Source organism: Suricata suricatta, chromosome 3 (genome assembly GCF_006229205.1).
Source record: "Suricata suricatta isolate VVHF042 chromosome 3, meerkat_22Aug2017_6uvM2_HiC, whole genome shotgun sequence".
Classification (NCBI taxonomy): domain Eukaryota; kingdom Metazoa; phylum Chordata; class Mammalia; order Carnivora; family Herpestidae; genus Suricata; species Suricata suricatta.
Genome location: NC_043702.1, coordinates 97,921,811 through 97,943,936, shown reverse-complemented (window position 1 = coordinate 97,943,936; position 22,126 = coordinate 97,921,811). Strand labels below are relative to the sequence as shown.

Genomic DNA, 22,126 nt, shown 5'->3' with positions numbered 1-22,126 from the left:
GCTGCGACCCTATTGGGCCCCTGTTATTTACTAAATCATAGCTCTCTGCTCACTTTCCTAATTCTTCCCCCATAATTGCTATCCAAATGTTCCACTTCCCCTGGTGTTAATTTTGGTAATTTGTGTTTTCCAGGAAATCATCCATTTCTTCTAAATTTTTAAATCATTGCCAAAAAGTTGTATGTGTTAATTTCTTGTATTTTAATTTCTCTTGCATTTATGTTTTTATTTACTTTCACATTACTAATCTCTTCTTTTCTTCCTTAATCAAGTTTGTGAAGACATATTTCATGTTACTATTCTTTTAAAAGTACTTGATTTTAGATTTATATTCCCTCTCTCTTATTTGAAATATTTGCTTATTACTTTAATTTCAATTTTTGTCTTGGTGAGTTTCCTAGTCCTAGTTTTAAGAAATGTCTTTTGTTTATATGTTTTAATTTCTTGAATTCTGAACTACTTAGTGTTAATTTTAAGTAGTTAGGCGTTAACACTACTAATTTTTATTAGTATTTTCCTGACCCATGGGTTTCGTATAAAGTGCTCTTTTCTTTGGCTCCTTCAGAAGTTGTAATATCCCTCTCTCAATCCAAAGTTTTTCTAAGATTATATATTTTAATTTCTAAGTGGTTAAGATTTGGGTTATTTTTTTTAAAGTTTTATTTATTTTGAGAGAGAGAGAGAGAGCAAACAGGGGAGGAGCAGAGAGGAAAGAGAGAATCCCCAGCAGGTCTGTACCATCGTCGAGGAGTCTGACGCAGAGGGCTCGAGACCACAAACCCTGAGACCCTGGCCTGAGCCGAACCACGAGCTGGCCGCTCCAGTGACAGAGCCCCCCGGGCGCCCCGGTCATTTCCTATTATATGTTTCTAATTTCATTCCGATATGGTTAGAGAATGTGATCTCTATTTTATAGCTATATATAATCTCTATTTTTAGATTATTCACAACATTTCTTTTGGGGAAAGAACATGATCAATATTTTACATAGTTTGTGAACATAGCATAAGTATGTTCTTTTTTTAATTTTAATTTTTTAATAAATTTTTCTTTAATTAATTTTGTTATGTTTATTTATTTATTTTTGAGAGACAGAGACTGCAAGAGCAGGAGAGGGTCAGAGACAGAGGGAGACACAGAATCTGAAGCAGGCTCCAGGCTCTGAGCTGTCAGCACAGAGCCCGATGCAAGGCTCGAACCATGAACTGTGAGATCATGACCTGAGCTGAAACCAAAACCTCAACTGCTGAGCCACCCAGGCTCCCCTTTTAATTTTTAAAAAATGTTTATTTTTATTTTTTTTTAATTTTTAAAAATTTTTTATTTATTTTTGATACAGAGAGAGACAGAGCATGAGAGGGGGAGAGGCAGAGAGCGAAGGAGACACAGAACCTCCAGGCTCTGAGTTGTCAGCACAGAGCCCAACATGGGATTCAAACTCACGAACTGCAAGATCATGACCTGAGCCGAAGTTGGATGCCCAACCCACTGAGCCATCCAGGCGCCCCTGGAATAAGTATATTCTTTATTCAGTGCAATTATAAATTTTATGTATATTCAAGATTATTGAGTTTTTAAAATTATATATGTCCATATGTAATTTAATTTATTAGATATGAAATACTCTAATGGAATTATACTGAAATCTTCGTGTATTATTTTAAAAATCAAGTTCTTCCTACATTTCTAATAGTTTTAGTTTTATATGTTTAGCCAATACATTGTTTCAGGCATACACTTAAGAAATATCTTCCTCATAAATTGTACCACTTGTGTTATGCAGTGTCCCTTTTTTGTCTCATTTAGTGTTTAACCTTAAGTTCTACTTTGTCTAATATTACATATTGCCACTCTTGCTTTTTATTCATTTGCATTTACCTGGCGTTCTTCTTCCCATGCCTTTAATTTGAAGCTTTCATTGTTGATTCCTTTTAAGTATATTTATTTAAATAATGTATAAATATTTTTGGCTTTAACCCTCTATGATAAGCTCTGTCTTTTAAAGAGATAATTCAGTTTATTCACAAATGACTGAAAAACCTATATACCTGCTTTTTCTTTCCTTTCATATTGCTTTATAGTTATAATTTCTCTTACATTATTTTTCTTTTTCCATATTTTCACTGGTTTCATCACATTGTTACTCATCTTCTTTTACCTTTGTTAATTTGTACATTCTTTTTTTTAAAATATTTTATTTATTTTTGATAGAGACAGAGCATGAGAGGGGGAGGGGCAGAGAGAGAAGGAGACACAGAACCAGAAGCAGGCTCCAGGCTCTGAGCTAGCTGTCAGCACAGAGCCTGACGCGGGGCTCGAACTCACGAACGTGAGATCTGACCTGAGCCGAAGTCGGAGGCTTAACCAACTGAGCCACCCAGGCACCCCTAATTTGTACATTCTTAACAAATTCTATTACATTCTATTAACATTTTCCATTACTTGTACTCATAATCACTTATTTTCCTCTTATTATTATTATAAATAAGATACTCCTCTACCAAGGGAGACATTCTATTTTTATATTGCTCTCCTCCCATTGTTACCCTATGATATAAAGCCATTAGAATGCCTTCACTTCGCCTGCACCCCCAGGACCCCCTTTTCCCTTCCTCTTCCTCTCCCGTCTCCCAGTCCTGGAAGAAATATTTGGAATGTCTCTCACTTCCTTCCCCACCCACTGCCCCTGCTGCCTGGTGTTGCTCAAGTAGTTAGTGCTTTTATATCTAGACTGTGGTTAGACTTTCCCTTGAAATGTCTCCTTTCAGTTTCCAGATTCTGAGTTTCAGACATATATATTTCTCATTTCCAGACAACTCATTATTCTCCATTCAGGAATTTTCTCCTGTTATTTATTTAATTATCACCCTTTTGCTATGGGATCCTTTTTGTTTTCTTCTAGATCCCCAACGCTTGCATGTCATGTGTCCTGGTTCTACCTCTAACTCTCTAATTTTTTCCTTCATGATTTTCATCTCTTTATATTTTGCTCTGTGCATTAGTGTATATGTCATGTGACTCTCTAGGCCACCAACGCACATCTAACCAGTGCCACCTTTTCCTTTCATTCACGTGCCACATTGATAAGTTGGAAAATCCACATTTCAGCTTCAGAAAGTCTTTTATCATGTATGTGCTGCTTTTGATTGCTAAAGAGGGCTCTGTTTTTCTGTTCAGTCTCAGAGATAAAGAATTTGAAAACTGGTATAGCCAAGAGAAATTAAAATACCAGAGAGAATAATATGTGTCACTTTTGAGAAATAATTATAAAATCTAGAAGAAATGTGCCATCTCATAGCAAATATATTTTCTAAATTGACCACAGAAGAAATGTAACACTTGAAAGGACCAATTAGCCTAGAAAAGGAAGTGATTAGATCATACACCTGAAATTAATATTATACTTCATGTTAACTGGAATTTAAGTAAAAACTTAAAAAAATTTTTTTCAAGCAACATCTTCTTTTGTTAAAATATCATTTTTTCAACAACAAACAAACAAAGAAAGAAAAAGAAAATGATTGGAGAGATACTATTTAGTAAATAACCAGGGTCAGTGAGACTACAGGTGGGTTTTTACCTAACATTTAAGGATCAAGAGAGGAGCTCTCCTTGGCGAGGTGTATATTTTTCTCTGATAGGCCATCTTCTCTTTGGGCCCCAGAACATATCCCAGGTGGGATCCCCAGCAAGGAGACTGAGATGGAGAGCAGACTGCCAGTCTATTAGGGAGTTCTCTTGGACTCATCCCCAGAGGAGAAGGAAGGAGTAGGATTGGGAGGAGGAAAACTTGAACTGTGATGTGCACTGTCCACCAAGCTTGGTTTCATGAAGTGATGGGCACTGTACACCAAGCTTAGTTTCATAAAGAGCTCTGAAGTATGGCCCTTCAAGACTGCCTAGAGCTGAGGTGAGGGGGCTTAGATTTTATACTCCTGAACCCAATCAGGTTTTCAGTGTTCTCTGTCCTGGAAAGTGGGCATGACCTTGGATGTGCCAGGACAATTCCCAAAGAGGACTGGCTGGCAGCTGAGTCTGTCTACCTACAGGCATCTCAGAAGCTCAAGAAGAGAGAGGGAGGGAAGGCGGAAGGTCTTCATTCCTGTAGGGGAATCCAGGTGGTACATTACAGCAGCCAGTACAGATGGGCCATTATTTTCCTTTGTGACCCACCTGAGTTTCTGTCTTTTATTGGAATATCACAGGTTCTAAATCGGTGGTTGTTGAGTAGTCCCCTTGTTGTGGACCATTGCTGCTGCAGCCATCAGGGTGACCATCCCTCTAAGGTGGGCAGAGGACTCCCTCAGCCACCAGAGTGTGGAGGACTCAAGCCACTTATTCGGCTATCTCTTGACCAGGCAGATGGGAGCAGGGGGAGGGAAGGGGTGGCATATCCCCTGGTCCCCTGGTCCCCTGGGGGACAGGTGTCTGCAGGTAAGCTCCTCTCGTGGCCTGCAGCTTTACCATGCATGCCATCCCCATCATTCTTGGTCCTGGAGGAGAAAGTCCTGTATCAGTTTCCTTGACCGTGATCCCTATGGGTCATGGGCTTTACATCGGTCGCCACGGGCCCCTGCCGCTCTTTGACTTGGGAGAGTGAAATACATGAGAGCTGACAGTGGAGAGGAAAGGGGCTGAACACAGCCTACCTTTTCCTTGAAGTCCCTCCTCCCCACCTGTCTCAATTTGTCCATGAGAACTATGTAATATATTTTGTTAGTTGAGTAGCTAAAATCAACATGCTAACTCAGCAGCCAGTGGACCCAGTAGGTACTGGGCTAAAGGCAGAAAAATAAATGTGCCTCATTTGGAGGTGGAAAAAAAGTTTAATGAGTCACCAGACAGGTCCTTAATTGTGTGACCATCCCTGGGCTAGGACTTGTGGGTATTACTGAAAGGAAAAATTAGCAATCTCCCGAGACAGTGTTCTCTGTGTATATTTCCATTCAAAGATATCAACGTTTATGTATTTAAGTAAAGCCTTATGTCTTATACATGAGTGTGAGCAGGTGGAAATGTTTACTCAGCCTGAATCCCTGGTTGCAGATCTCTCTATGATCCAGAGCCTTTGAAATTCAGACATATTCATGAGGCTGAAACACAGAAGCTTTTTGTGATGGCAAAAAATTGTCTGAAAAATAACTCACGTATATAATTCTATATATGTTTGGAAATAGACATGTTAACTCAAGTATCACAGTCGTGGAGGAGCCTGGAGTTGGTGAGTCCTGGAAAGGGCTTTTCGGACACGTACAGTTGGGGACAGGGGCTGAGCCTGCCAGCAGTCCTGACTGTCTTCTCTACTGAGCAGAGAGGCAGAACCACGAGAATCGTGGAAGGCAGAGCTGTGGGCGCACAGGGAGCTCTGTCTGAGCGTGGATGTTGGAAGGAGACATACAAAAGGCAGAGTTGCAGCCAAGGACAAATGCAAAAGCTCGCTCTGGGGTAGTAAGAGTGGTGTCAGGGAAACTCCAGTATTGAATGAGCTGAGGTTTGGAAGGAAAAGTCAAGGACGAGAGAAAATTAATTCTTTTTCATTTTGTTTGGGGCTGGGAAATGTGGATTTGGGTGCTGTCTGGGGGCCACTGGGATTCTCTGCCACAGTTGTCAGTGCTCCCCCCGCTTGGGGGAAGGGGACAGGCATATGACAGCCTGCTCTGGTCACAGGCACAGAGAGGATGCACACATACCCATGCCTCTTTCATTGTTTTTCCTCACTAGGGTTTTCACATGAGTAGGAAGGATACAGGGTTCGATGTGGGAGGGGAAGCCCAGGAAAAGAGGAGAGATGGAGAGGGGAAGAGAGGCGGGGTTGGGGGGGCCCACCTGCAGGCCAGCCCTGCCAGACCCTTGCAGACATGTATCTCATTCAAGTCCCGTCTTCCACAACTCTATTCCAAACAGGAAAAGAGATGGATAATATGACTTCAAAGATGCACTGTCTGGAATCTGTCAAGACAGGAAGGACAAGAGAGAGGGAGAGAGGGCTCCACCAACAAATGCAGTGCTGATGTGCAAAACTGGAAAACAAAACAAAGTTAATTTCCAAATATGAAGCTAAAGGCCATTGACCTTGGTGTTCGTGCCTGGAAAACTGTCTAAGTCCAGTTGTGAAACTGTCCATTTGTAAGTACTTAAGGAAGAAAGCACTTCCTTTAAGGAAGAGCCCAGTGAGGGCTCGTGAAGAAAAGGATACCAAACATAGGTGCTTTGGTTTTAGTAGGGTGAACTTGGCTGATGAAGGCGCCCGAACTTCAGCAAAGCCTTTGTCGGTCTCTCAGGATAGCCTGGTCCAAGGGCGCCTGGGTGGCTCAGTAGGTTGAGCGTTCAACTCCTGATGTTGGCTCAGGTCGTGATCTCATGGTTCATGGGCTCAAGTCCCACTAATGGACTCTGCACTGACAGAGGAGAGTCTGCTTGGGATTCTCTCTCTCTCAGTCTCTCCCCCACTTACACACATGCATGCACTCACTCTCTCTCAAAAAATAAATAAAAGAGAGAGAGAGAGAGAGAGAGAGAGTGCCTGGTCCACATCACAGAAGCTCTTGGGCTGCATGATCATAGGAAAATTTGTGGGGGTGCTGAAGACATGCCGCAAAAGAGTATTGATGAGTGGAGGGTCTCCTGTGATTTACCCCAAGGGTCCGTTTTTAGCCAGGTTCTGCCTATGAACCTTTTAAGCACAGTGCCTACAAGCAGTTTTTGAGTTGAATGAACCTTCTACACTTGGCTCAGTCACTTAGCAGGTGTGTGACCCAAAATGCTTACTTTATTTCTTGGGCCTCAGATTCCTCATCTGCAAAGGGGAAGATATTTCTACCCCTACTTACCAAACTATACATACACAAGTATATACATATAAATGCATATGTGTGGATATGTGTGTATAGATACATACACATGCAAATCAATGTTATGTATATGTTATGTATACATATAAACACTAATATGTCTGTCTGTATGTAAATATATATAACACATACGCTCAGCACAGGTGTGAGATGTCATGTGCCCTGGACCAGTGACTATTGGGTGGTGGTTGTTGATCTGAGCACACTACCTCCTCTTCCTCCAAAAGGCAGGGTCAGGAGCTTCTGTCCTTGATGGGCATGTTCGGGTAGCCCCAGGGCACAAATGTATGCAAACAATTTTCCCCCTATGAAAGGGGAAAATTTAAGGTTGGAGTAAGTCTAAAAGAAAATAATAAATCCTGAGCAGATTTGCTAAATGAGAATGGATCGCAACCCTCTGGCCACAGGGAAATTTAGGAGTTAACGCAGCAGTTACGGCCCCCCCAGAGTTATAGGACGCACCAGAGAGTCTTTAACCGATGCCCTGTAGCCGAAGAGTAATTCACTGGGCTGCGCTGTACATCTAAAGAGAACCTTGCTTGAGACCAAACATTTTTTTCTTCCAAATTAAAAAGCAATTTACATCCCTAAATCACAAGCTACTGAGCTTGCCCCAACACCCCTATGCAAATCTTATTCGGTAGACAGATTGAGATGCCAGTAAAAAAAAAAAAAAATCACTGCTCCAGGCATTTAAACCTTCTCTGTTCTCTCTCTGGCTAGGGCAGAGCAGAGTGCACACCCGCCCCCCCCCCCTCCACCTGCGTCCAGAGCCTGGCTAGATCAGCCCCATGCACTCAGACCGTTCACTGGTTAAGCATCTGCTGAGTGTGGGACAAAGCCCTGTCCCCCATCTGAACTCTCAGCTTCATATGGGAAGCAGAGAGCTAATAAGTCCCACAGATTCCAGCTGGATCCCAAGAAAGAATTAGGTGATATTAAAATAAACGGGGAAATGAATAGCTACAACAGCATCCATTATGCATGATGGGCAATTTAGGGACAGTTCTCACAAAAGGAAGCCCAGGTCCATTTCGATATCCCCGTGTTATCAGTGTGGACACTGAGTATCGGTGAGGCGAGTATTTCCACTTGAAACGTGGCTCTGATTCGCGCAAGGTGGATTATGTGCCTGTCCTCCTCCGGACCTTTCATGGCGGCACCATGACTGGCAAGGTGGAGGTGAGTGGGAACTCTAAGGGAGTGTGCATTAGTGTGAGCACATGCTTGTGTGTGCGCGTGGTCTTTGGGGGGTGGGGAGTATTGTCAGAAGAGAGGAAAGCTAGGCTGACAAAAGCCATCAAGGTCATCACATGTGACATTGTGAAAAGGAGGCAAAGGTGTCCATATGGACCACTGGGATTTGGGTGGGGCCAGCGTGACACTTTTCAAATGTGTGGTCCGATGCTGTCGGCATTGGAGTCACCTGGGAAAGTTTGCTCAAATGCAGCTTCACAGGCCTGACCTCAGCCCTAGGGAGTCAGACTCCCTGGGGCAGGTCCTGCCTACTTAACAAGCCTCAGAAGGAGCAGAGGGATATGTCAACAGTTCAGGCATAAAGGGGCTGAGACACCTCTCACCCACATCTTTCTTGTCACCTCAATGGTCTTTATGTGGAAAAGAGCCAACTGGCTGTCAAATCAGGACATCTTGCAGGGACCACAGGCCTCTAAGAACATTCATTCATTCATTCATTCATTCATTCATTCTATACCTACTGTCCACTCATAACATGCCAGGCACTGTGCTAAGTGCCTCGAGATAAATGAGGCATAATTCTCACCTTCAGGGACCCTACAGGAATTAAAGGTGATTTTTGAATCTTCCCAGAGAGCCTCGTCGTATGTTTAGCCACAGATCAAACTATCAGTAATGGAGACTGAATGAATGGAGTTGGTAGGACCACCAAGCTTCCTGAATGACCCACAAAACACAGGCATGCTATAAAGATTCAAAAGAAAACCTAGGAAATTGTCAAGACCAGCACACTGTTGAACTAAGTGCAGAGTGCCGTAGCGGTTGGCTGAGGTTACTGTCTCCAGGCGTGAGCATCTAGAGCTCACCTGAGGCCCAGCAGATGCTGCTGTCCCGCGGCTTGGCCAGTGGGGGCTGTACGGAGGCACCCATCACATAGCCCATGCACTTTGGGGTTCTGGTCTATATTACCAACAAAACTCCACCCATTAGGCACCCAATTGTCTGTAAAACAGGACAATTTATCTCCCTCTCTCTCGTTCACTTGCAGTCTACAGTTCATCATGAGGGGGAGGAGAGGACTTTTAATTTTGTTTTTAATGTTTATTTATATGAGAGAGAGAGGGAGGCAGAGTATGGACAAGAGAGAGTCAAAGAGGGAGACACAGAATCCAAAGCAGGCTCCAGGCTCTGAGCTGTCAGCATAGAGCCCAACTCAGGGCTTGAACTCACAAACTGAGATCATGGCCTGAGCTGAAGTCAGATCCTTAACTGACTGAGCCACTCAGGTGCCCCAAGAGAGGACTTTTAAAACCAACACGTTTTATGTGGCTTCTCTTTGGCCAGGAGAAGCCAGGAGGGAGTGAGCTGGGCGGGAGGAGGAAGGGCAGCTTTCGCCAGAGCAGGGCGGGAGTCCCTGGGGGCAGGACACAGTGTCTTCATGTTAATGTGTATGCGGTGCCAGCCCCATAGTTGGCACCCCAGAAATGCTAGCTGAATACGCTGCTGACAGTGGTGACAGATGACCCCTGATGGCGGAGCCCACTTGCTCGGCCAGTCTGGGCCTCCCGGCCCAGAAATAGACCCTCCTCCAGTGGGTGTCCTGGAATCCGCAACATGGTGGCCTCTTTTTCATCTGTCTTCCCATCACCCAGGTCCTTGCTGAGCCGCAGAGATCTGCCCAGTTCTGGTTCGAAGGTTAAAGAACATGCAGCTGTGGGCTCTCCTTTGGAGGGGGGCTCCCTTGGAATGCCTTGCCTTCCTGCTTGCTTCCGGGTCTTTGGCTTTGTATCCCTGTTTCCCTGGTAGGGGCTGATCCTAAAGGGGATATCCAGTACTTGGGGTCCTGGCCGCCCTCACCGGTCCCCTCCCACATAAGGACACGGGCCCCGTAGACAGCTTGGAAGGGGCGGTCTGGTTCCAGGCTGTATCCAGGACCCCGCATCTTCTCTATGGCTTGATGAGCATCCAGCCCATCCACCACCAGCTAGATGTCCCCCACAGCCTGAGGGTGCAGGCTGCAGTGGTCCTGGAGAACCAGATGACAGAGATGAGCTTCCTCAGGGAGCTTGGAATCCCTTTGGGAGACAAAGTCTAGGCCCCACCAAGCCACCAGAGAGCTGCGCCAACTGCTTGGACAGCAGGTGGCTGAGGGCCAGTGTATCTGGTCAGCAAGGGCCTCGTGGGAGGCTGGAGGACAGCTGCTGCTAACAGAAGAGATGGTTCCACAGGGAGGTGAGAGGGGCCCTTGAAGTGTGGGGGAGGGGCGTGTGCAGGCTCAGGGAGGCCTGGTGCAGGGCACTCTCCACCTCCGACAACTTACACTCGGACCACACGTATGGCCCCTGATGCTACAGGTGCCGGTTCTCAGCATTGAGCCTTTGCACATGTGCTCCTGCCAACTGCCCCTGGCCCTCTTCAGGAGCCTGCAAGGGGTCTTCTCTGCAAAGCCAGTGGACCAGGAGCACCGATCACCCCTTCCTGTACCCCTCCCCGAGTCCTCACACTGCGGCCATTGCTGCCCGGACTTCACATGGCCTCTCCTCCTTCACGCTGGGCCCTCCCTGAGGCCTGGCCACGTCTTACTTACTCATCTGTGACCCCCAGTGCCCAGGACGAGGCTGGCACACAGGAGAGGCTGACAAATGCCAGCTGGACCGAACTGAGCTCAGCATCTGCGCTCCTCCCCTTCTGCTCTCTCTCTCACAGTGGCTTCAGAGTCGGGCCTGGATTCCATCCAGTGGCAGCTCAGCAGTTGGGCCTTGGGTTCCCCCACGTCTGCCGTCATAATGAGATCTCTGTGCAGAGTTGTCACGTTCACGAGGCCCAGTGTCTGGCACCTCCGGGGCCCTCTACACACATCTGCTTCTCCCCTGGTGCCTGAGTCGCCTGCCAGCCCCTGTGCTTGCCCCTCCAGCCCCCACCCAGCTCTTTCCAGCCTGTTTACCGTTTGCGGACACCCTTCGGTGGCCCAGGAGAGCCCAGTCTCGTGAAGCTTCCTTAACGGGATGCTTTGGCATACTCGGTTAACAGGGTGGGGAGGAAGGCTGCGGTGTGCAAAGGTGGGCACGGAGGCTCAGGGAGCTGGACCCCCAACGAGGAACAGCTGTGCACCGTGTGTGTTGTGGCTGGAGGAAGAGGGTCTGCCCCGTTGCAGGCACTACAACCCCTCTGAGACCTAGCAGAGACCGAGAACAGGGGAGCATGACCGTGGCCACACAGCTATCGCGTCAAACCTCGCTCTGGCTACCACTCAGCTGTGTGACTTTCGGCAAGTTAATCTCCCTTTCTGAGCCGTGGACTCCCCAGGTAGAAAATTAAACTCGATGTTTAGAACCGTCCTACAAGAGGGTGATGTGAGGACGAAATGACTTTGCACTACAGTGTGCTTAGCACGGTGCAGGGAACATGGGAAGCGTGGAAGGAATTCCATAATTCCATTAGTAACTGTGTGTAGGTTCAGAGCTTTGCCAAGCCCAACGCACAGAATGATCCTGAGGGTCTATGGGGCCCCAGGAAAATATTTGATGAAAAATGTGTTATAAGAGCCACGTGGAGTCTAATGACTTATTGATGAAGATTTAGAGGCAGAGAAGAGGAACCTAATTGCTTGCTGGCCCACGAGTGCTCGTGAAGGTCCCTCAGAGAGCACAGCACGGCCTCTCCCCATTCGGGCCCAGGAAGCATCACTGTATACTCTTGGCTGACAGGAGCCCATCCCTGGCTAATTTCACATTTGCCACCACAAGACACAGGTGGCGGCACAGTTTAAACCCACAATGCCATGGCTCTCTGACGCGTAAGTCACCAAAGTCATGTTCCTCTTTGTGGCTCTGCCATTTCCCGGCGGCACTTCTGGATGCTGGCAGATAGTCAGCCATTGTGCTGTCCATGAGCACTGACCTCACGGACGTCAGGTGTGGTGCTTAGTTACAGATGACCACGTGCGCGAGACCTGTGCCGAGATGTCCCCCAGGGAAAGGGGGACAAGGAGTCATTTTGTGGTCATGTTTAATTTGCCACTTATTTCATAGCATAAATGTAAAACAACACAACTCCCACCCGTGTCTTCTCTCGAACTCTTCAGGCTGTGACTACTGCGTCTCTGTCACCACGGCCCAGGTGCCTGCCTCTTTATACCATCAGCATGGAGGATGGGCGAGGTGGCCTGGGGCAAGCCCGCAGACCGGCACATCTGTACAGTGTCCATCTCTGGTGTGTCTTTAGACAGGCGGGGGTGGGGGGGAGAATGTGCTGTCACCGCACCCGTCAGCCAGAAGAGATGGCATTGCCAGCCTTCCCCAGAGCTCTGAGGAGGTAGACATGGCCAACCCGTGGAAACTGCCAAGCTCGGAGCCGGGGAGGGGGTGTAGGCACCATCCTTGGTGCCAGGGGTGGGAGGTACACAGGGTAAAGTTGGCCCTACCCCTCCCACTGCCCTCAAGGGCAGTGACCTGAGGCAGCACTGTGATGGAAATATGCCTGCTGAGATCCAGCACAGGGTCCCACAACGGTGGCTCAAACTTAAGGCTCTGTGGTATGACTGCAGGTAGCGCAGAGCCCCCGAATCTAACCCGTCTGGCACGAATAAGAATTACCCCAAATCAGCATGTCCACACGCGCTAGGGGCCCCAGCTCATGCGTCCAGTGAAAGGGAGAGTATGGCAGCCAGCGGAGCCACCCACTGCTCAGACCAGTCTCCCAGAACCATGGCCTGGAAGGTTGGTGATGCCCTCAGAGTGGGTCCTGGAGCTCCTTCAGATGCTTTGTAGATGCGTTGCAAAGGGGAGAGGGTAGGAGAGCTTCTGGAAAGGGAGAATGAGCACCAGTCTAGGTCTGCATGAGGGGTGACCCACACAGAGGCTCTGCCAATCGTGACAGAGGACCTTTCTCAAGTACTAAAGGGGACTTGAGAAATTTTCAAGGAGGGGGCTTCTGGAAGCCGGAACCCATGCTGGCCCTGGTCTGGGCTTAGGGTGCCCTGCATGAGCAGAACTCCCAGCCCCTGCCGGTCCCAGGTACTCAAGGGAGGTTCAGAGAACTGCAAAGAAGGCACCCCAAAGTGGGGCCCCCTGAGGAGGGATCTGCTTGCCTAGGCCTAAGGAAGCTACTTTGAAAACAAAAACAAAAACAAACCAAAAGCAAAAACCAAAAAAGCAAACCAAGAAATGAGATTTTGAGATTTCAAATCCAAGGGTCATGAAGAAATGAACTGCATAAGAATTTCTCTCTCTGTACAGCATTCATGCTAACAGCTATGGGCCTGGCTGAGCAGCAGTGGGGCACATGGGCTGGGGTGACCATGGGTCAGGCCCCCCAGGGAGGCTGCTGTTTGCAGATCTGAACTCAACGGGTTGATGCCTCTCCCTAGACCTTGCTTTCCTGGACCTGGGCAGGGGTGCCCCACCTGGCTACACACTGGGATGACTTGGTGATGTTCCCAGATGCATGCTAGACCAGTTAAATCTAAATCTCTGGGGTCTTCTGTCCTCAGGGCATGGATAAAGAAAGTGAATGAGAATTGCATAAACTTTGGGGATAGCAGGCTTGAGTTCAAATCCTAATTCCTTTACCAATATGCTGTGTGACTTTCAACAAGTTAATTAACCTCTCAGAGATTCTGTTCTGTCCTGTGTAAACTGGATACCTCATAAGACTGTCAGGAGTTCAGTAACAGAGACTATGGACTTCAGGATGTTATGTTTTGTACTTTCCTGGCTCTGTGAACCTGGGCAATTATCTAGTCACTCTTGAACCTTCATTTCTCCAGTTTTTTTTTTAAATGTTTATTTAGTTTTGAAAGAGAGGGAGAGAGAGCGAGCAGAGAGGTCCAGAAAGAGACAGAGATAGAGGATCCAAAGCAGGCTCTGTGCTGACAGAGGGCTAGAACTCACAAACCGTGAGATCATGACCTGAGCCGAATTCGGACACTTCACCAATTGAACCCCCCTGTTGCCCCCCCCAGTTTTTAAATGGGCATAATAATATTCCTTCCACACCACCACCCAAGGCTGCGGAGATAGAATAGGACTAAGTATTTTAAATACCTAACATAGTGCCTGGCACACAATAAGGAATAAAAACACAAGATTATTATCTTGCCTATGGAAACTGCTTTGAAGAAATGGAAGGTCCAAATCACCCATCCAGTTTTTGGCTGTTTCCCTGTCACTTTCCTGTCCGCCTCTCCCCGCCCCCACCTGACAGCACACACCTCATCAATCCTCCTCTCCCCTAACTGCTCCCGTCATATTAATCTTCCTTGTTCTTTCTTATCTCTGGGCCTTTGCTCCTGTCAGGTGCGACAGAATGATCTCCCCGCTCCTCTCGGCCAAAGTAGGATGAGCACCTCATTCACGCCTTTGTCAGATTAAAATTTCCCCCATGGCACAAAATGCCAGGAGCGAAGTGGAAGGACAAACCAAGGGAATGTATTTACATATTCTTACCCAGGCGGTATGAACAGCTCTTACAAATTAGTGGAAAAGAGTAACAACTCAATTCTTTTAAATAAGGAATAAACACATAAGCAGGTTACAAACAGGGACGTCCAAATGGTCAGTAAATACATGAAAAGAAGCTCAGAGTCACTCATCATGAAAAAGCAAGGAGGTGCCATTTTTCACAATTATCTTGGCAAAAACAATGATGACAAGAGAGTCGGGCCAAGGAACGGGGAGGAAGACACGACCGGGGACTGCTCATGGGAGTGCACACTGGTGCGGTCTGTTTGGCTGGCAGTCTGACTTTACCAACCTTTTCTAGGCTTTTCCTCTTGGAGAGGGCAAGGCCGCTGCTCAGAGCTGTTTTCTAGTTGTGATCGCTCCTGCCCTTCATCTCACTTAATGAATCATAGTAAACTCCGATTGTCTGAAGGCGTGGTTTTTGGTGTTGAGATTCGAGGAGAGGAGAGCAAACCAGTGAAGCATCCATTCGTTTCTTCCTGCTGCTGTAATGTGACTTCAAACATCATGGATTTAGCACCTTACAGTCCACGTCATTGCAAGTGGCAAGATTTCATCTTTTTTTATGGCTGAGTACTATTCGTGTGTGTGTGTGTGTGTGTGTGTGTGTGTGTGTCCACTCACCACTTAATGGACTGCATAGGCTGCTTCCATAGTTTGGCTATTATAGAAACTACTGCTATAAACAGCAAGGTGAATCTAACAGCAGTTTTGTATCCTTTGGCTCAATACCTAGTAGTTCAATTGCTGGATCATAGGGTAGTTCTATGTTTAATTTTTGAGGGAATTCCATTCTGTTTTCTAGAGTGGCTGCACCAGGTTGCATTCCCACCAGCAGTGTGAACATGGATGGGGCTACAGTGTATGATGCTAAGTGAAATAAATCAGTCAGAGAAAGTCAACTACCATATGATTTCACTCAAATGTGGAATTTAAGAAACAAGACGAATGATCATGTGGGGGGAGGTAAGGAAGAGAGAGTGGAAAAACCAAGAGTCTCCTAACTACAGAGAACAGACTGCTGGTTACCAGAGGGAAGTTGGGAGGCGGGGTGGGTGAACTAGGTGATGGGGATTGAGGCGGGCACTCGCTGTGATGAGCGCTGGGTATTATAGGTAAGTGACAAATTGCTAAATTCTACCCCTGAAACTAATATTACCCTGTATGCTGACAAAGTGGAATTTAAATAAAAACTTGAAAAACAAGAAGCCCTACAGTCAAGGAGTCTCATCCTGGAGGCTCTAAGTGAGGAGAATGTATTTCCTTGCTTTGTCCAGCTTCTCGAGGCTTCTAGAGGCTACCTGTGCTCCTTCCCTGATGGTCCCCTCATTCTTACCCTGACTTTGACCTTCTTGCCTTCCTCTAACAAGGACGCTGTGATTACATTTAGTCCACACCTGGATGGAGCAGACTGCTCTCCCCATCTCCGGATCTTTAATGTAACTGCACTTGCCAAGTCCCTTTGGCCAACTAAGGTAACATATTCATAGGTCTTGGGTTTAGCATGTGGAGGTCTTTGGGGATCCTTTTTCTGCCAACCACATGGCCTCCTGGAGTTAATATTCTGGTGCTTAAACACAAAGATATTCACGGCAGCATTATTTGTAACCGCAGAGAACTTGAAACACCTAACCGATCATTAATAGCAGACTAGTTAAATTGGTTATGATGCATCCATTTAGTGGAGTCCCCGGCTGTCAAAGATCTGAGCAAGCTGGGGCTGTTTGTAGTCACAGGGACTCATCTTGCAGATGCTTCTCGCTGAGTGAAAAAGTGACTGTGGGGCAGGATGAAGAGCGAGCTGACAGCTGAGTGGAAGGGAAAGTGCATGGGCTTTGATATGCATAGAATGCATTTGGAAAGGTACACAAGAATCTGTTAATGAGACCAGAACTGGATCGAGGGTTTGAGTCAAGGTGAGATGCTTCGTCATCCATCCTGTGGTGTGGCTCTCCTTTTTCCCCATTGGTAAGAATAACTTGTCAATTACTAAGAAACCTAGCCAAGGAATGAGACCATGAGTATCTTAGCAGCAACCCCCACCTCTGCCCTCCAGGGCATCTCCTGGAGCAGCAAAGGGCTGGTCTGCCCAAAGCTGAAGCAGGAGATGCTCCCATCCTGGGAGGGCAGCTGGAGGGTGCAGGCAGCTGGCCCAACACAGACATGGGACCTGAGGGAAGTGAGGGCAGGACAGAGAACAGCCCAGTTTGGTTACTTCCTCCCTTCTGGGTCAGGTTGGGGAGGGAGAGCTTGGAGCCATCCCTGCAAGGTGAGGGACACCCCCTGGAGCCTAATCTTTTAAAGTCCCCTTCTCACTTCAGACCCACAGACATTTGTAAGGTGCCCTGGTCCTGGGTAGTCTGGGTACCTGGGCACTCTGCCTCATCCTTGATGAAGTCAGATGTGAAACCCTTCGGGCCGGGATGGGGAGCGATGCACAAGGACCAAAAGGGGCAAGAGATGAGACAGGGCAGAAGCTCCAGAAGCTGACTCTGGAGAAGTAGGACAAAGATCCAGATTAAGAGAGTGGCTGCTGGGAAGAAGGGAAGGGTCTGAGGATGACTTGGTGACAGATGGAAAGAGCTGGGGGAGCTGGAGGGACCCCTACGTTTCCTTTCCTGAGAGACTGTGTGGAGAACAGCATCTTCTCCTGAGAAGGAGCATAAAGGGGGCAATGGCTCTACCATGAGAACGTGCAGGCAAAGGCACCCGTGGGGTGCCCCGAGGATGGTGCAGGGGTGGGTGAACAGCCAGCAGCAGGGTTGTCACCAGAGGGCCAGAGCAGTGGTGGTGCGGGGAGGGGAGGGGCCACACCTCCAGGGCTACACGTGCTAACACAGCACCCCGCTCCCGCTCACCTTACTACCGTAGAAAGAGCACAGTCCTCTAAGATGTTTTCATTCAAGCTTTCCTGAAGAATGACAAAACACACACATCACTTGCTTTTTCTCTCTTCCTCTTTCCCCTCCTTCTCTTCATCTGCTTTGGAGGGTGTTTTGGGAGGAAGCAGATGAAGCTGGGGTAACCACCCCCAGCCTCCCTTGACATCATTCCTACCAAAGAACGTAAGGACAGTGCATCAAGAGAGGGTGAATGTCAGTCTTTCAGGGCCAAACAGAGGAGAAAGAAGCTGGGGCGGAAAGCTGAAGGGGGTCAGGGAGACAGCGGGGTAAAGCTCCAAAAAGTTTGAGAAAATGGAGAGACAATGTTTCAAAAAACACATAATGCATTTTTCTAAAAAAACATTTTTTTAAAGGAAGCGATGGTTAACACTGTCAGCTACGTCTCTCTCTCTCTCTCTCTCTCTCTCTCTCTCTCACATCCATCTATCCATTCTTCCATCTTTCTAACTTGCAGATAGTTACGGCATGCCTGCCAAGCACAAGGCACTATAGTAGAATCTTTAGGCAATGGTGTTAAAGTACCTACACTCTAGTTGGGTGAAAATTGAAAAACTAGCCACAAAATATTGAAAGAGCTGCTTAACCCTGAAGTCACAAAGGACGGGATTGATAAATCTGACTACACTCAAAAAACTAAAAGCTTTAGCAGAAAAAAAAAATCCTCCAGTACACACTGCAAAGGTATCTGAAATGCATAAGAGTGACAACCCATTTCCCTAATCTGCATTGAAAGAATTGTTGAAAGACCCCAAATGGGCAGATGTGAACCGGAAGCTCTTAAAAATGAGAGCCAATGGGAAAAGTATTCTCAACTCATTATTAAAAGAATGTGATTTAAAACAGCAAGGAGACTTCAATAAGCACAACTCAAGCTTGGCAAGTATTAAAATACTCATTACTGTCAAGTGCCATCCAGGGTTGGGGGAAATAGTCACTCCGGTGGCAGTCACCTGGTTAACCTTTTTGGAAGTGCACCGAGGGCTATGTCAGCATGTAGAACACATACCCCATTTGACTCAGCGATTCCACCACTACGTACACAAGGTGCACCAGTAGGAATGCTCAGAGCCGCACTGTTTAAAGACTGCAAACTACCTAATATCCATCAACTGGGAACGGGATAGATGAGTCATGTTGCGTCTCTATTGTGGAATATCGTGTAGCCATTAGGAAGGATGAGGTATAATAGAGAACAGTGTGTCTAGAATTATGCCATTATGTTGATAAAAAGCTTAGGCAGTCAGCCATATGTGGATTACACTCCATTTGTTTTGGAAGGATACATGTGAAACTGGTAACCATTTCTGTCTTAAAACACGATATGAATGGTTCAGGCCAGATGAGAAATGCAGGAGCAGGTTTTTGGATGGAAATCATGAGTCCGGCTTTTGACTGTTGAATTTAAAGCATATTTAGGAGGAAGACAGAGAAGAGCTCAATGCAGACAGAAAGGCACTGCTATTATCTATTTTATGTTTTCAAGTACTGTTTCAACGTTTTACTATGTGCATGTGTTACTTTTGTCTTGTAATAGATTTTAGATGAACTTGCATATTAAGGCAATAATTGAGGAGTTGGCCCAAGGCCGCATGTGAGAGACATTGAATTGCTCAACCAACAGGGGCCAGGAAAGGAGGTCTCTCTGGCCACCCCTCTGTGCCACGTTGTTTCTCTATTTTGTGAAGGCCTTGTGTTACTGCATATTGTTCCTGGAGGCCTTCAGCAAAAGCTCCTGCAAGGTGCCTGAGATACTCCCCTCCCCCCATACGAGCAGCCCCGCCATTTACCCCGAGATGCAGACACGGTAGAAGTTTGTTCTGAGCAATTTCCGTTTCATGGTGATCTTGAAACATCGAAGTATTGTCTTGGTCAAAGACAGAACGAATCACTAATTTGAGTAACTGTGTGTGTGTGTGTGTGTGTGTGTGTGTGTGTGTGTGTGTGTCCCATGGTGGCACAGCTTGGTGAGTGGAAGGAGCCCTGAACTGGGGACAAGGAGACTTGGGTTCTAACCCAACTCAGCAGTGAACCCAGCTGCGTCTCAGTGCCCATCTCATTGCCTCTCTGGGTCTCCCTCACTTGCTTATAAAATAAAAGTGGCTCAGTTGGTTGAGCATCTGACTTTGGCTCAGGTCATGATCTTGCAGTCTGTGAGTTCAAGCCCTATGCCAGGCTCTGTGCGGACAGCCCAGAGCCTGGAGCCAGCTTTGGATTCTGTGTCTTCTTCTCTGTCTACCCCTCTCCCACTCATGCTCTGTCTCTCTGTCAAATATAAATACATGTTAAAAATTTTTAAAAATAAAATAAAAGAGTCCAATTCAAGTCATGTCTTCCAAAATCCTCATAGCCCAGCCGTTCTGGTTTTTCTACATTTCTTTCTAGACCCCATTGCAAGCCTTGGTTATATATTGCTCCATTTCTCTACTTTACCATAGAGCCTCCTGGAGACCTGAGCCAACAGAGGGCTGAAGTGGAGCCTAGAGCTCCCTACGGTGGAGAGTTTGAGCCTCAGAGTCAGTCACCTAACCTTGGATTGGGACTCCACTTCTGCTTGTCACCAGCTGTGTGGTCTGGAATAAGGTGCTTATCTTCTCCAAGACTTGGGTTCTCTCTGGACAGAGTACCTTCAAGGTGGTAATGCAGATTAGAGATGCTTCATCTCAGGGGACTGGCACATAGTAGGTGCCCACTAAAAAGAGAAGTTCTTGTCATGCACCAGAAAGTAAAAATAAGAGAGCACAGAATGTCTACTCCCTCACCTCCTTCAAGACTTTGCAAATGCCCTTCCTCCAGGCCCCCATATCGCCTCACTGCTGACTGTATGAGTCATGTCCTATTGGATGGTCTACTGATATCTCCATCTTCCTCATTAGACTATAAACTCCATGGGGTCCTGGATCATGATTTTCACCCCCTAATCCCCCATATCTGGTGGCTAGCACCGAGAACTGCTCTATAAACCTTTGTCAAGTGCACGTAGCCACGCGTAGGCCTGTAAGGCCTGTGGGCTTTGGAGGGTAGTTTTGCCCCTGGCCCAAGCTTTTCTCTCACCCACCTGTCGCAGATTGAGCTAATCCAGGGTGGGGGTGAGGTCCTATTCAAATGGGGGCAAGGAAGGCTCTCTGGGCAAACTGATGCGAGCACCAGGGAGGAGGCTCATTTTTAATTAATTGCAGTCTCTTTTATCAGTGACAGCAAGGGCCACAGTTGACATCACAGAACTGCTCTCATTGTCTCAGAGAACTCTCCACACTTTGGATGCTCTGGGAGGGCCTCCTCGACAGGGCTAGGCAGCCCTGGTGACTCCGTCCTGTCCTCACCAATTAGCTCCTCTGGGGGGAGTGCCCATCGATCAAATTCAAGCTTCTCTTTTCCATTACCTGCCCTGTTCCTGAATTCTGTTTCAGTGGCACACCATACTCCTGGGCACTCCGGGCAGGAATCATCAGCCTGGAGTCCACCTTCCATTCTGGGCATTAAGGGCCCGTCTTGTGCCCCTGGCCCCTGATCCAGCCCTTGTCCTGTCTTGGTGAGGCTGCTGAGCCGGGCCCCTTGCTGGCCTTGCCTGTTAAATGTCCAGCCTCTACACCCTCCCCATCTAGCTCTCCCTTTCTAGAGGAGCTTTGCCCTGGTCTCACTCTTCTGGCCAACTTCCGTCAGCCTCCCATGAGCTCCATCACCTCGGTTCGCCCTCCTGCTCTGTGTCCCTGGTCCCCATATTGGAACATCTAGTTGCTTGTTGATGGTTCCTCTCCCTAGTTGGACTGAGAGTTCTTAGTGGGCCTGGCTGCTCTGGAGACATCTCCCTCTCCCCACCCAGCACCTGCTGCAGGGCTCCTGACACTTAGGATGTGCCTGGGCAAGCTCTGTTGAAATGGAATTAAACCCAACATACTCAGAGAGAAAGAGGCTGGAGAGAGAGATTTCCTCAAGGGAAGTGTGGGGACAGCTATCAAATGTTGGGGGCATCTCCTGATGCCAGAGAGCACAAGATGTAACCAGCAGCTGCGGGCCCCTTTAGTCCATGGGTGAGCACCTGCTCTTGAGGGCATTTCCTTCCCTGCTCCCCTGTTTTCTCAGACTGACTGGCCACCATCCAGCAGGCCTCAGGGAGGGCCTTTTCAGCAGCTCTGGCTTTCAGAAGTCCCTCCATCCAACCTGCTGGGGTCCCTATCTCCTCCTGCCCCAATTCTTTACCTTGTGGGTATGGGAAGAGGTTTGCCAGTGTGGGAGACGAACATGCGCTTCTAGGTCAGTATGGATTTAGACCTTTAGCTTTGCTCATACCAGCTTGTTGTGTTGCCCTGGGCAAATAAGCTACCCTCTCTGAGCTTCAGTTGTCTCCTCAGTAAAATGGGAGTTATAGACTCTCTTGGGACTGTTCTGAGGCATTAATGCATGTAAAGAGCCTCTTATGGTAGCAGCTCGCAGTCAGTGCTTAAAAAATGGAAGTTTCCCACCGTCCTAAGGGTGCTGACTCCAAGGACGTGCCTTTTTGAAAGCACCCTGTCTGGGGCCAGCTGTAGATTGCTTATTCCTGGGGAAGAGGAAGAAGGAAGGAAGCAGGACTTCAGTGCAGGCTCGGACCAGGCACAGATGAAAGGCGTGAATTTCTTCTGAGGCAGGTGGGCTGAGACTGGGCGGCACCCAGGCCAGGGAACATTGGCCAACGATAGCGTCTGGAGGTCTGTGGCAGAACCAGGCAGAGACCGAG

General features: G+C 47.5%; 1 protein-coding gene across 1 annotated transcript in view; it reads right to left on the bottom strand.

Moving 5' to 3' along the window:
• Positions 1–8,990, bottom strand: part of LOC115287038 (glycine cleavage system H protein, mitochondrial-like) — a 40,869-nt gene extending 31,879 nt beyond the window's left edge. Inside the window, exon 1 of the mRNA XM_029933327.1 lies at positions 8,915–8,990. Within this exon, the coding sequence (XP_029789187.1) occupies positions 8,915–8,990 (76 nt within the window). The remainder of the gene's footprint in view (positions 1–8,914) is intronic.
• Positions 8,991–22,126: the final 13,136 nt, after the last annotated feature.